The sequence below is a fragment of the Eucalyptus grandis genome, chromosome 4 (genome assembly GCF_016545825.1).
Source record: "Eucalyptus grandis isolate ANBG69807.140 chromosome 4, ASM1654582v1, whole genome shotgun sequence".
Taxonomy (NCBI): domain Eukaryota; kingdom Viridiplantae; phylum Streptophyta; class Magnoliopsida; order Myrtales; family Myrtaceae; genus Eucalyptus; species Eucalyptus grandis.
In genome coordinates this window covers 30,979,781-30,995,393 of record NC_052615.1, presented here as the reverse complement: position 1 = coordinate 30,995,393, position 15,613 = coordinate 30,979,781, and the positions used below count along the sequence as shown (strand labels likewise).

General features: G+C 40.2%; 2 protein-coding genes and 1 non-coding gene across 3 annotated transcripts; all 3 read right to left on the bottom strand.

The window, feature by feature from the left end:
* Nucleotides 1–1,989: 1,989 nt before the first annotated feature.
* Nucleotides 1,990–2,061, bottom strand: TRNAG-UCC. The gene has a single exon. It is a non-coding gene; the product is annotated as a tRNA-Gly (tRNA).
* A 1,247-nt stretch (nt 2,062–3,308) lies between these two features.
* LOC104441803 lies at nt 3,309–8,909 on the bottom strand. The gene is made up of 9 exons (XM_010055036.3): nt 8,712–8,909; nt 7,877–8,028; nt 7,595–7,682; nt 6,196–6,583; nt 5,751–5,804; nt 5,281–5,378; nt 4,066–4,191; nt 3,830–3,919; nt 3,309–3,603 (listed from the first exon to the last, which is right to left on the bottom strand). Exons 1-9 carry the CDS (start codon nt 8,766–8,768, stop codon nt 3,487–3,489), a joined length of 1,170 nt encoding a protein of 389 aa, XP_010053338.2. The 5' UTR covers nt 8,769–8,909; the 3' UTR covers nt 3,309–3,486.
* Nucleotides 8,910–10,444: 1,535 nt separating this feature from the next.
* On the bottom strand, nt 10,445–14,181 carry LOC104441802 (UDP-galactose/UDP-glucose transporter 2). Its single transcript, XM_010055035.3, has 7 exons — nt 13,508–14,181; nt 13,020–13,048; nt 12,728–12,929; nt 12,307–12,549; nt 12,106–12,207; nt 11,409–11,516; nt 10,445–11,170 (listed from the first exon to the last, which is right to left on the bottom strand). Exons 1-7 carry the CDS (start codon nt 13,631–13,633, stop codon nt 10,916–10,918), a joined length of 1,065 nt encoding a protein of 354 aa, XP_010053337.1. The 5' UTR covers nt 13,634–14,181; the 3' UTR covers nt 10,445–10,915.
* Between the last annotated feature and the right edge of the window lie 1,432 nt (nt 14,182–15,613).

Genomic DNA, 15,613 nt, shown 5'->3' with positions numbered 1-15,613 from the left:
CGATAAATTGAAGAGTCCTTTTGAACTCTTTTTGGTTCAAAGCTTGAAAGTGCGATGTCAAGCTATGTGAAACATGAACAGGTTTTCTAGTGGCTTACGACAGGCGTACAGAAGATCTTAGTGCTCGTGATACGCTCATGTCGGCCCAACTGGATACTGGAAAATAATTCATTGCTTGTCACACCATATCAGATGTTGACTTGATGATGTGTTTGATGCTAAATGAATAGGGAATGAATTGTTATCATTATGATAAAATGGGATATTTTTAATTTTTCATTAGCATACTACCGACATTAAGAAGATCTTAGTGCTGGTGATACACTCATGTCGGCCCAATTGGCTATCAGAAAATAATTCATTGCTCGTCACATGCCACATCAAGTGTCGACTTGACTATGGCTTCAGTGCTATATGAACGGGTAATGGATTGTTATGATTATGACAAAACGGGGTATCTCTTATTCTGTGTTCACTTTAAGCACAATGATAAATTAAAGAATTAAGACAAGACAGTTTAGGCGATAAATTGAAGAGTCTTTTTGGACTCTTTCTGGTTCAAGGCTTGATAGTGAGATGTCAAGCCATGTGAAACTTTAATAGGTTTTGGTGGCAACTTACTACCGACATTCACAAGATCTTAGTGCTCATGATACACTCATGTCGGCCTAATTAGCTGTTAGGAAATAATTCATTGCTTGTCACATGCCACATTAGAGGTTGACTCGATGATGGCTTTGGTGTTAAAAGAACAGGGAATGAATTGTTATGACTATGACAGAACGGGATATTTTTTATGTTCAATCAGCATACTACCGACATTCCGAAGATCTTAGTGTTGGTAATACACACGTCGGCCTAATTGGCTATTAGAAAATAATTCATTGCTCGTCATACACCACATCAAGTGTTGACTCAATGATGGCTTTAGTGCTAAATGAGCGGGTAATGAATTGTTATGATTATGACAAAAATGGGGTATCTCTAATTTTCCAACCATTTATTACCGATATTAAGAAGATTTTAGTGTTGGTGATACGCTCATGTTGGCCTAATTGGCTATTAAAAAATAATTCACTACTCGTCACACGCTACATCAAGTCTTGTCTCGATGATGGCTTCAGTGCTAAATGACCAGGGAGTGAATCGTCGCGATTATAACAAAATGGGGTATTTCTAATTCTTTGGTCCCATTTGGTTTAACTTTTACAAGGGGCTTTGCGAAAAATACTAAGCATTTGACAAGTGTTTTCGAGACTCTCTTGGCCAAATGCGAGCATTTTGAATACTTAAAGTAGGGACTTATTTTGGGTTTTCAGCATTTTGAATACTTAAAGTAGGGACTTATTTTGGGTTTTCAGCATTTTGAAATTGCAAATCCATTGTTCATCCATCAATGTTCATCTTCTTCCCTATTCATCCACGACTATTCATCTTCCCCGATTCATTGCCCAAGAGTGAGGCTTCTCCAATGACCACCACCACCGCCTAGGGTTGTCAAGGATGACCACTACCTAGGGTGACATGACCCATGACTTAGGTGATCTCCAGCAACATCGCCTAATTCACACGACCTTAGGCTACCTTGAGCGATCTCAAGGGAGGTTCTCTGGTGGTTGGATCTGGCCGCCGACGGTTGGCCAGTGATCGACCTTCACGGGATTTAATTTTTAAACTAAATAAAAATTAGCAAAAACCTTTTATAAATGTGGATTTTATCGAATGGCATTTACGCCAAAATTATTTTCTTTTATCAAACATTATAACAATTTGAAAAACTCATTTACCCCAAAAATGTTTATATTTTTCTAAAGCTATTTTTTCAAATTCGAACCAAATGGGCCTTATCTACTTTAAGCATAGTGATTACAATAGATTAGAGGATTAGGATGAGACAACTTTTGATTAGAAAAAGCCTATGAGATAACTTTTGACTACAGAAGTTACAGCAAGTGCGACAAAATCCATTAATCCAGTAACCCCTAAAAATGCGTTTGCCGGGAGTCGAACCCGGGTCTATTGCTTGGAAGGCAATTATCCTAACCGTTGGACTACAAACGCGATTCGGGATAAGCTGCCCGATTTATATATATGTTTCTTATTAAAAGCACTCTACATCCCTCACTTAGAAAAACATTTGATTATAAGTATTATTAAAAAAAATTTCTTCAATTTAGTATGATTCGCAATTTGAGATTGTGTTATTTAGAATTAACTGTGCCTCATTTCTATAAAAAGAAATTTAAGCAACAATAGCCATAATATGATTTGTAAATCAAACTTGATGATGAATTATAACCTGAGAAACTTGAGTTATTGGAAAAATAATTATCCATTTGAGTGAGCTACAATTGAAAACTTATTGATCTTTGACAATTGACTCTCACTATTTTCTAATTTTAGCCAATTATTTTCAATACCCAAGAGATGAGATTTCAAGAATCATTTGTAAAATAAAATATCGCATTTCGATAGTGAAGCATGTAATTTAAAAAAAAAAAAAAATCTCGTCGTATTACATGACATTTATATTGAGGGTATTAGAATTGAACTTGAAAATTGAACCGAAACCTAACTCAAATGGAAACAGAACTTTAGACATTTTATATTTGGTTACTGTTATAATGAAAAATTAACATTTTCAATTCCTGTTTGATTAACCAATCAAACTAAAAGTCACCTCTTTTCTTTGATTTGGATTATATTCGATTTGAATCATATACACCGAAATGATTCAATTCGGATTAACTGAAAATTCAAACCGAATCAACCCGTTGACGCTTCTAATTTGCATATTGTCCAAACAAGTGCTATTTTCAGGGGACCAATTGCGAAGGATCAAAAAAAAAAAAAAAAAAAAAAAGGCGAAGGAAAAAGAAAAAGAAAACAACCCATAATTTCAAAGTTGCTCCCCTCCTTGTGACGAAAAACTTAGTTCGAAATTTTCCACTCAAATTTTCATTCTATCCACTTCCCAAATATAGCGAAGTAAAAGCCGATAAAACCCACTTGACCAAGAAACTCCTCTAAAATCTACTCCCTTTCACGGCTAACGGATGCTATCCCTGCTCTCCTTTACATGAAAAAAAAAAAATAATAATAATAACTTTCTTGCCCAAAAATAGCCATTCCTTACACACATTTCGACCCAATCCTAAAGGAAAATGCCAAAACTTAACGGGAATATAATTACTTCAAAGTAATTGCCGATTGTTGGGATGTCCACTAAAATTACCTCCTAATTATGCGCTGTTGATACCTAAATTTCTCCTCGGACAACCACAAGCATGGCTACTGATAATGATAACTTCGCAATAAAAAAATTGGCTCTACTTGCTATTTGATGCTAAAAGAGTCGACAGCACAGTCTCAATGTGCAATAATTGCAAGTTTCAGGGGGTCAAAATGAAAGGAACTGAGAACAGGGGGCACATTATGCAACTTTCCCGAGTAAATCAAAATATATATTGGTACATGCGGTAGCTGTCACGAAGTAGGGGCGTATTCTTGGATTGCCGTCGCCAATTTATTGCGTTCCTCTTGTGTCTTAGTCCTGATCAAGAAGGTGCGCGCCACAACTTTTTCGTTGCTGCCTCCATCATCCTACAAGCACAAATGGCAAACTGATATGAACTACGCCAGATAATGTTCACCAGCACACCGAAACAATAATTAGAAAAAATTGGCCGGAATCACTGGAAATTTGAAGACTCATTTCTGTAACTATCCAAGATAGGAGGTGCAAAATAGACTATCAAGGGTTGTCCTATAACCAAGAATTATGCAGAACTCAAGACTGTTCATGTATGCAACAGGAAAAATGTAGTACCGCAGTATGGAATATTGCAACAATTGAATTCTTTTGAGAGTTTGTCTTGATGCCCGGGTATATCAAAGCATTAAGTAACACCTTTCCCACCTGCGGTAAACAAGAAAAGATTAAAAAAATCCACAACAAGTACAGGAGATCATGATGTATATGGTCAAGTGATACTCGGCACAGGCATTCTGCAATATCATTTGAGACAGCTTAGAAAACAAAACATGTGAAGTGAAAACACCTACGTCATTCCGAACCACGATTGTTGGTTTGGATTCTTTTGTTCCCTTGCTTACGCCTTCTTTGCATTTGATGGAAAGCTGCCCTGCACCTTTATCTTTCCATGCATCCTTATCAGCAGGATCGGTGGACTAGACATGTCAAGAGCGAGCATTATTAATATTCATGAGAACATGTCCCAAGTTTTATGCATGCACTCATATCATGAAATCAGCTATTCTAATCAAATCTGGCCAAGGTTATCCATTATGCATAAATTTTGTTAGATATGCCAAGACTTGAAGAACCGTTTCGGCATTTACTGGTATAATACATTTGTTGGTAAAGTGGAACTTGCTTTCAACTCCAATTTGCATTCAGAGGTAGCACTGCTATAGTGAAAGTGAATAAAAGTGAGGAAGTTGTACAAAATTCCCAAGTAGTCAGTCATAAAAAATTACAGTTGGAGCATGACACTTCTGACAAAATCGGCCCCATCAAATTCTACTGCCACGTGTGAAGTGATCAGGGGACAGAACCAGCGATCCAAGCTTGCATTGCTTGTCAGTGCTCAGCATTATGCAGAGCATATAGTTTGGGTATTGATACATCTGTCAAATCACTTACCTGTCACCCGTATTAGTGATTGCAACACTTAAATGAGACAATTTCCAGGTGGTAAAGTTAAGAGTCACAGTTCATCAGCCGATTACTAATCTGAAAGTTTAAGCACAAACCAGCACTGCTAAGCAAGTTTACCTATTTATCTAAAGACTAGGCCCTTTTTTTTTTTTTTTTTTTTTTTGCACAACATGAGCTTAGTCAAATGCTATAATTCATTCTGACCATATTTTTCTTGTAGCATAAAGTATCTTGGCCAGACTTAAAAGACATCCATAAAAGAAAATGCACTGGAGATTCCAACAGCAAAACTACAGAGTTGTGTTCTTAGCAAGAAAATATAAAGCCATCTATCTAACCAAAGTAGGATGAAATTTGTCAGTGTTCAATCCATCACAAAGTCATAGAGGGGAACAAGCCAAGGCCTATTCAAGTAAGAGATGATCACACTGCTCTCAATAGACACTTGTCATAAATGGCTACAGCCATCCCAAGACAAGGCCAAAAGCCAAAAACACAAACAAATGAGTAATCAATAAGTACCATGAATAGAAGATGATCCAAAATGAAGTGGTTCCATGCAATATATTAATATCAAATAGCTTTAAGCAGACACCCACCTTTACATAAAGCTTGCATTTAACTTCATGGACAACCACGATTCCCTTTTCCTCTGATTTTTTCACAGATGGGCTGCTAGGCTGCTCCAACTCATCTTCTGTTGACAAGGAGAAATAACAACATCAATCGCATTTTAATTTTGTGCAATACATGATAAAGATTGTCTAGTTCTACTTGGTATGGATATGCTTCTAAGTTTCTAACTCTATGGGCCCTGTCACACTAAGCAAGCATACTAAAAGAATCTGTTTTATCATCAAAGATGAACATAAAACTAATATACATAAACCAATACTACCATTCACAATACCAATTCTAGGAAATTCTAACTTAAGAGTTAGTTTTTTATGAACTAAGCCATCTTAAACTAAGTACAGCATCAGAACTCGTGTTACCATGCTATGGGATAATTTAGCACATTTCTGAATAAGCTATGAGAATTTGCAAATAAAGTTAAGATTTTTCTTACCACCATCTTTATCATTAGCAGCATCAGCATTTGCAGGAGTAGAACTTTGGAATCCTGATGTAAATAAAAGACCAAGGATGAATATATCAATGTCCTTACAAGAGAAAAATAAGGACGTACAGTTAAGTTAAATCCTAAAGTTTGTTCCTACATCTAAAATTTCCTTAGCACCATATTAGCGTGGTTAGTCCCAAAAATAGCCTTCCTCTGAAGTTGGGGGATGCAATGCACCTTGCATTCTGAAGACCATATCAGATGGAGTATATTGCCAAGTATAGTTGAAGAAACCATCAAATGTTTTAAAATCATTGTAACCGGAATTTCTCTTAGTCATTAGATTCTAGAAGATGGAAAATTGTGTACATACTCCCCAAAATAACTGCCAAGATCAAGTGACCTATCCAAAAGTGCGCGTATTAACATGTCCACAAACAACAGTACATACCAGACAAGGCTGGCGTCTGGCTGCTGGAGAATATCCCTGAGCTCCATGGGCTCACAAAACTCGTATTATTACTGGATGGAGTAAAGACAGGCTTCTCCTGAGATGGTTGTGTCTTACTATCTTTAATTTCTGGTACTGGCTGCATTCTGGAGCTGAACAATCCAGTACTGGCTTGACTACTAGAAGATGCTCCAAAGCTCCATGGACTAGAAAAGCTTAAAGTTGTACTTGTTGGATTGGCATTCACCTTGTCCAAAGATGAATTTGCCATTTTGAATTTATCTTCAGATATCAGTTTCTTTTCAGCAGTATGAGGTCCTGCAGTAGACGAATTCTCCCCTTTTAAACGATTTGCTTTGAGCCAGTTGACAACATCACTGAATTTCTCCTACAACAACAGTATAGACCAACAAGTATCACAGCATGGTAAGGATTGATTTCATGGCCAGAACACATCATCAGCAGTTCTGCATCAAGATAAGCGACAAACTGCATTTTAACTAGAGAAAACAACTTAAACAAAGTTGACAAATCTATTGGTTGTCTTAACATAGTACATACTACTTCTCATTCTCCAGCCACAGAAACACTTAAGATGAACCAGACGTCACGGAACCTGCATCTACGACCATGTGTGATGCATGCACAGAAAGAGATGTTCACATCGTGCAGCAAATAAACAAGTAAAGTATATTATGCTCAGAATACTTCAAGGGAATAAATCTCCCTTCTGATCATCTTTTTTCTAACATAATGATTAGTTTACAAAAGCAAGCATGGGGCCAAAATGCATCTAGTCGGCATGGGGCCAATGATATATTCATTGAAATGACCAAGGTAGATCCAAGCATGTTGACACAACTTGCTTTATGGAAATCTCAGAGTGTAATTAGATAATAAACACTCTCTCCAATTCGAGCCTATAACCAGAATCCCAAAAGCAGCCAGCTTTAAAGATAAAACATATCACTTATAGTGTAAGCAAGCATGTCTGAAAAGTCAACCCTTTGCAAAAGGATTAGAAAGAACACCATCTTGGATAAACTGATGACCAGCATTTGCCTACCCAATAAAAGACGAATTTAAGTACTGGAGTTGCAACTTTCAATTATTTCAATACACAATTCTGACAGTGGAAGCACCTAGATACCGCAGAAAAGCATTATAATTCATGCCAACATATTCTCCAAAAGATCCAAATTTACAGAGAAACTTCCATACAACTATTCAAGGATAAAAAACACCAGTGGAATACAGATATTTGCTGATTTACCATAAACTAATGGCCAGGGCAAATGCTTCAAGGCTCAAGCACAACACCATATAGTAGCACTCCATGTCTTCCCACAAAACATACTGATCTATCACCATACCGTAAAGTGAAGTGGGGAAACAGTACCGTTATGCTTGAAGCATGACTTAAGTAGTCGTGGACGCCATCTTCCCAAAGCTCATCAGGATGATTCTTCAACTGTGTTTGCACCCAACTATTCAGAACAAAAGGCATAAGCACAAAGTAAAGGTAAAATGCACTAAAGTCCCAAATTAAGAGGGGAAAACAATGTTATTCAGCAAACTAAAACATTAGAGATCTTCCATAGGGCATCTGCCACCCGGTCAATTGAAGAATAAGTCAGTCAGACTTATGTCTATGGAGAAACCAGAAATAATCAACACGGACCTTGCAAACTGGGTATTGAGAGCTCTCACGTGCTGTCGAGATGACTGAGCCCGGTGCATATCAAGCAGTGGCGTCACTGTGAACTGCTGCTGAGATGGTTCAGCCCTATGGTCGTCGATAGTTGATCCAGCCATTACTCTTTTATTCCAAAACTGCATTGAATTAAAGAAGAACCAACACTAAGCAACGACCCCCATGTTTAAAAGTACATCTCCCCTTATACTCCACCTCACTTCCTAAGCTCCCTAGCACAATAATAACTCCCCAAATCGCAACAACACACCGCTTCCTTTCTGGACTTACGAAGAGCAGATAATGCAGACAATTCTTCCGCGTTCCCGATAACACACTCAATTCCCAAATAAATTATCGTTCCATACGAACAGCGATAAAAGGCCTAAGAGATAAATCAGATTTCATCCATGGCTCGCCGCTAACGTCCCGAGTGCGCAAGCTCAAATCGGCCAGCTCAAACTCAACTCCGGACAAAAACTGACTCAACGGTGGCGCGACAACCGATTCCCGAACTACACGATACGAGCTCGAGCAACTTCATCCGCGAGCTCCCGAAGGAAACGAAAACCGAAACACCTCCAGAGCTGGACCCACGATTTGCTTTCCCCAACGAACTCGGGAACAGTAAAAAAGCAGCGACTTTCCACCCCCAACACAGACGCAGCCAACGCAAATGCTCGACCGGCCGGTACCGCCGGCGAGCGCGACACCAAAGCAGCAACGAATGAAAGACGGGACGAAGAGCTCGGAGCAGGGCCGAAGCAAAGTTAGGTTTTTTTTTCCCTCGGTTCTTCTTCGGGGAGCCGAGAGGGGAACTCACCGCGGAGTCGGCGGCGTCGGGGTTGGAGGCCGACGGGGCGAGGCGCTTCCTGCTCATGATTCCGCCGCCGCGCCGGGAGGAGGAGATTATCGAGCGGGACGAGGTGGCGATCAATTAGGGTTCCGTTCGTAAAAAATTGCTGCAAATCTTGCGATTCTTCTCTGTTCACACCGGAAGTGAAATGAAGCGGACCCAGACAGGGGGAGAGAGAGTATACGAAAAAAGGCAAAATTGCGCGCTGATCGTGGCCGTCGGATGAGGTGGTGAAGTTGAAATTCAATTGGAGCCGCGCGATCGGTTCCTCTTCGGCAAGGGAAGGGGCAAGCTCCGCCCGGGCCACGTGGGTGGCTCGCTCTGTCCGAGCGCGGCGGTGGGCCCGTCCCCGTGGGACCCGCCTCCGCCGCTTGTGGCGTCGTATCGGCCGCCCCCCGTGGACGACACTGTACGTGTATTTATACGAAGTAGAGATGATCGTGGGCCGGGCCCAGCCTACTCCCCGTCGATGTGCTGGGCCGACCCACCAGTCATCGGGCTGGGATGGGGAGAGGCTCGGTCCATGTATTTTGACAAGGCGATCGGAAAAAGGAATATTCCGAAAGTCCTAAATCTTTTCAGGAAATACCGATAACTGAAATCTCCAGTACAGTCTACATCAAAATAGGCACGTAGAACTAGACAAGAAATCACAGGATACCGTTATAATATTCAATGCCCTCAAAAGAAATTAAGTATGCGTCGTCCGTCTGCCCTTTACGCATATTCCGAGTTATTAAGTTTTGATATGGATTAGCTCTCTGCTCAAGCTCAAACAAATTTGAAGGTTGAAAAGGGAATTTCTTAAACTCGTCTACAAAAGAAATAAAAATGTACATCCGCCTCTAATAGGTGATAGAAGCTCATATAATTTATGTAGCCTTATATGTAAAGAATTAGTCGAGTCGAAAGGTTCGGATGCTATCCACAAAATATAAAAGAATCAACTCAAATTAGAATAGTAATGGTACTTGCCATCCCAATAGGTAAGAGTCTGATTATGGACCACCTTGAGCACGAGCTCGTGTACTAGGGTTGGCCTTTGGCTTGGCCGGAAATGGCCTAGGTAGCACCCAGAAGTGGTAGTCTCTTGCTCATACCTCGCCTGGAAGGCTGGTGCGTACCAACATGTCAATGCCAATGTTCGACTTTTTGAAACACCCCATGTTTCTCCAAGGAACCGCATGGGCGCTGAAGCAGAGAGCATTAATAAAGCAGTTTTCACTTTTCAGATGTAAATGACTTCGACAGAACACTAGCGAACCAGGTAACCGAATTGTCGGATAGAGGACAATTCTTGGTTCTCGCTATGTGTTAGAGATGCTTGGATCCGAGCTCATGGAATGGACTAGAAAGCCACTATAGTTTCGAAATTGGTTATCCTCCAAATGAGAGAGATCTTACTCATATTGGCGAGGATTACGGACGTGAGCTAATTTGATTCTCCAGCCTGTCATGATGTAACCAACCGGGACCAAGTGAAGCCTAAAGAATAATAATGCTACGAGAATGCTCAACTGATGCTTTGAAAAATTAAACATTAAATTTCCCAAGTGCCCAGGATTAATCGAGAACAAGAATCTTAACATGACTAAAGAGACATAATATCGCATTTGGGCGGGAAAATTAGCAAAAGTCGTTAAAGCGATTCCACTGATGTATCCGGATAGCACAACTAGAAAGAACTGCTGTAATCTCGATGAGGGTGGTATAAGAGGTGAACTTATTAAATTGACTTAAAAGGAATGCACAATCTGTTCAACAAGGCACCCGAATTATGTACATCATCGACAAAGACACCGCCAGGAGAGAAAAATAAATGGACCCTCTTCATTCACAATTAGGAACATCCCAAAAGAGAGAGCATCCATTTGACAAAACACTGCTATATGAGTGCTCCCTTTGCTTTCTAGTACTAACCATTGCCTTTCTCGGCAAGATGATGTAAAGATCTCTCTGCTTGGTGGATGTGTAATCGCTGAGAAGCCTTTGAAACTACAGATCTATCGACAATGAATATGTCTAGGCAGCACTCTCTAGCTCTATCAGGTATATCTTTTTCTTACTTTAGCTGTGACATGTGATCTTGCAAGCTAAGAGAAAATAGAGTGAAAAGTTGCGAAAAGAACATAAAACAAGGGCAAGAGGAAAAGAACATGGGCCACCTTCAATCATACTAAAGGCCTTCCTTCTTCTTCAGCTTCCCCATTGTCAACAAGTCTGCTCTGTCCTCGGTGTGGAGATTTCTCATGCTTAGAACCAACATTTGCCATTGTACCCCTGGAAGGTTGTTTGTTTTCTGGCAACATCTTCAATATGATCCCCATGGCTATGAGCAGAAGCCCCGTTCCATGTTGCTCCGTCATTGGCTTTGTGAATATCAAGTACGACAACAAGAGAGTGACAGCCTTCCTGGCAGTTGTTACCTGCATTTAGATTAACCAAAAGCATTAGCTGATCATTCAGATAAATGCACACTGCCATTTACGATCTTGTTAGAGCTTTCAGGAAACCCGTCTCTGGTGCAAACTCAAGAAAATTCCAACCATCCTTAGTCTTGTAACTAATCATTCTAACCCCACCAAAAGAAAAAAAAAAAAAAGCAAAAAAGTTAAATTGTAAGAAGTCCAAACTTTCTGAAATGAATGCGGTATAAGTATTTACCATTGCAGTAGTTGCGGCCCCGAAGATGGCTATGAGGGATAAAACAGAGACTTGTCCAACAAATGTGGCCATGGCTTCAAAAATTAACACCCCATACACGTATGGGTGCTGCAATTGGTTACAGACAACAAAGAGTGAGTCAAAATGAAAAAGCTGCAAATAATCTGCAAAATAAGTATTTAGATGCAGTAAACATAGACAACACGTTAAAGACTAGAAGATAGCCAATCAAATTTACCCCTTTGTTCTCTTTCCAATATTATTTCTCCATTTTCTGTGGGCAAGTTGCGGATTTTCTGTCCCCTTCATCTATACTTAATAACTTGCCAGAGGTGCGTCATCTCAACGCACAAGTTACAGGTCCCTTTTGAATATATCTATTGATGCTCTGGATCTCAAATAATTTAATACCCACTCTTAGTGCTCAACCTATGTCTATCAAATAGCCTTACCATACCAAGTCTGGGGAATGTATGATCAACATTAATATAATATAGAGTAGAATAGAATAGTCAACTGACAGGAAATTTTAGCTGGTAGTTGGGCATAGTGAGCATGTTATGTCTGAACTCAATGACTTAACAATACTTAAGCAAAATGCAAACAGAAAAGTTCTAAAGATGGAATAGATACATGATGCTAGATAAGATTTGTACTTCGTATAATGCGTAACAGAAAGAAAAAATTTTCCCCTCACCTGAGAACATGAATTCCAAGCCTTAAACAACTCCCCTGTAAGGATCATTGGTGGAACAAGGAAAGGCAAGCCGACTACCGTTGAACAGAATAACATCTCCATCTGCGAAAGAAGTAACACAACTCACGATGAGGAAACTAAACAATCTATTACCTCATAACCAAGAAGCATCAAAAGGAAACTGATGATGTAACTCAGCACCTGCGTTGTATCAGGATTCAAGGTAAATATTGCTTCTTGCAAATTTCCAAGAAATGAATCAAAGATTAAAGCTCCAGTGATCATCAAAACACCAATCATGCTGAAATTCGGAGAAGTCTGAGCATCTGCTAAGGTGAACATAATCAGACCAACTACTAGAAGCAGAGCTGATATATACTCGTGAGCTGGGTACTTTCTCCTCAAGCCAGGGATAAATGCTCCCATCACCATGACTGGCAAAACCTATTCATTGACAATAACAGGGGAAACAAGTATAAATCACTTAGAATCCCTACGTTTTTACCATAAAATTCAACTGAAAGCAGGAATATACTAACTAAAAAATCACCGCTTTGATAGAGGGCTGAGTATTGGCCAAGCTCAAGACCGAATATAAGGAAAGGTAGAGATGGCAATTTACCTTTGTGGATTTGAACATGATCTGGGCAGGATAATTGAGAAAAGCCAAAGATCCCTTGGTCAATCCATGAGAACCCATGAGCACAGCAGAGAGCTTCACATACGATTTCCATGGGTTGACCATTTGCTTGGTGGTGAAACCCTGAAAGTATATGAGTACCAGGTACACGAATCCTTGTATGAAGGTGAAATACCAACCATAGCTGAAAAACCAAAGAAAAATACAAGTCAATAACCCGTAAGGGAAAGAGCTTAAAGCCAGATTTGCAGAGCATGTGTAACAGAGCACGAACCTGAATTGGAGCCGATTATACACGTATTCCTGCAAATAGGAGAACAGTAGAAGGTATGAAAGATATCCATGATGATACCGATTCTTCGGTTGGAACTAAAAACTATCAAACTTGTCTCCGATTGAGTAAAAACTAAGCAAAGGAGATCAATAGAACAGTAATGTCAGAGTGAATCCTAAAGAACGTCCATGAAAACACGAACGCCGCATGCTTCGATTGGCTCTACCGCACTCAACGAGCCTATGGAAAAACATGCCTTTCGCAATCCGCGCACAATTCAGAGAACTTATCGAACTGCAATATTAAGACTCGAACATCATTTTCACGCTCGAAAGAGTCCTACCAACCAGACTCCTAACAATTCCGGCAAAAAAGCTAGTCGAACAATGAATAAAAAAAAAAAAGCCATTCGGAAACAGCCCCGACAAATCGACAAACGGCACTGGGGATCACGAAAAATCATCTAGGCGACGAACGAGTAAACGCACCTCGCAGACGCCGTTGACGAGGTAGCCGAAGAAGAACCCGGCCGAGCAGATGAGGAACTGCTGCCACCTGGGGCGATCGGAGAGCGAAATCCCGAACAGCGACCGCGCCTGATCCTCGCCCTTCATCTCCCTCCCCCGCCGTCTCTCGATTCCCTCGCCCCGAATCGATCACGCGCGAACCGAAGGCACAGCAGCGGCGGAAGAATCGGCGTTGCTTGCTCGAACTCGCATGCACGCCGAAAGGGAGCCGGTCCACGCCGCGAAAAGACGGGAGCGAGTGAGCGAGCGCTACACGAGCAAGGAAAGTATCGCGAGCGAGAAAGACGCGTAAAGCGCGAGTCCCTCTTCCTCCTCCTCCTCCTGCTCCTCCTCGCCGCCTTCTCGCTCCGCCTTCTCGCTCCGCCAAAAGCAGAGACGCTTTTGCGGTGATCTGCTTTTTGGGCGTTACGAATTCTTCTCGAGGGAGCAGGAGCGAGGAAAATTCAAAGTCAAGAAAGAGCAAGAAAGTAGAGAGAGAGAGGGGGGATTGGCGCTCGATGCATCGGCCTGGCAGTGAAGCGGGTTTATATGGAATTTCTCGGTTAGGAAGATTTTCGAAACTTTCCGTGAAAATCGCGATTTCCTCGCAGTAATTTTCTCGGGAAAAAAATCCCGCGGTGTGGCAAGTAGCAGGTGGGGAAGCGTGTCGCTAGTAGCCAGCCAGCGACCAGCAGAAACGGCACGCCATTCGTCCAGCGATTCTGTAAATGACAAAAAACGACATTAAAAAACGAAATATAGTCAAATGCTTATTATTCTATATTGGCCTGTTTTATGTTTCTAAAATTCGGACCAGAAAATTCAAATATACGAATGAACCGATCGAAATTGAAGTGTATAATCTGATTTTTACTTCGGTTTGAGTACTTTCCATCCCGATATGCTTAATTTTATTCTCCATACGCATAAGAAGATAATTCATAAAAAGAGATTTCGATAACGAATCTGAAAATATTAATTGTTCATACTTTTGGGTCATGAAACGAGGTCGGTTGAGGGATTGGCGGAGGCCAAATTTGGGGTTAAACCTTGCATAAGCTTCCAATGTTTCATTAGAGAGACAGCTAAGATGGATCTTTCGTTCAAGCTTAACCCCACTTGAAGGGGATAAAATAGTGCAAATTGAATGATTGATGCCTAACTGATGCAGGCCAGTTTTTTTACTTATGACCAATTCAATGCAAGTTGATTTTCCTAGATGTGCTCAATTATTCAAATTATACCCGTTGACTAAGATATGTAGGGAAAATTGATCAATTGATTTTGAATTTATTATGGATGCCGGTTTGGTCTTATTATTTTAATTTTACTAATTTAGTCCCTAACAGTTATGTAATATTCCAATGGAGTCTTTGACGTGGCAATGCGCCTTATAAGATGGTTGACAATTGTTAGATCCCCAAGTCAATAATTTCCGGCAAAAATTAGTCATATAGACTACATTGCAATTTCACGCAGGGATTTGAGGCTGGCAAAATATAAAAGTTTAAGACAAAATTGGCAATATGCACAATGTATTGAGGACTAATTGGGCGATTTTTTCAAGGTATGCATGATTTGGCCTTATTCGACTTAGATGTCATCGTCTTTCTCTTTTTCTTTTTTTAAGGTGAATAATATACTATTTGTTGAATAATTCCGGCATGTTACGCCTCCATGGCAATCGACTTAAGTCAACCAGCCAGAGCCAGGTCTTTTGTTTCCTTCATTTAAGATTTTATCCTTGGAATCTTTTTTGTCTCCTCTCCAAACCTTTAGTCTCTCAAATAGAACTTGGTGGTTAGGGCTGCCAGTTTATTTTATGCATGGTTAAGTTTATGCGAAAGTTGACAAAGATACAGATGTCTACAGATGTTCGATGTGTGCGAGAATATTGAACGCATAATACTTTTTCTATAAGTCATGTACATTGTTCATGCACACCATTAATAATTATATGCAATTTTCTCATGCTCATGATTAGCAAAAATGATTAAGAAGACTTGCATTAGTTGAGTTTCTGGTAGATTGATCAATCCCATTCTCAAATAAATTATTTTTAATGGACATTGTACCTTCTCCACACAA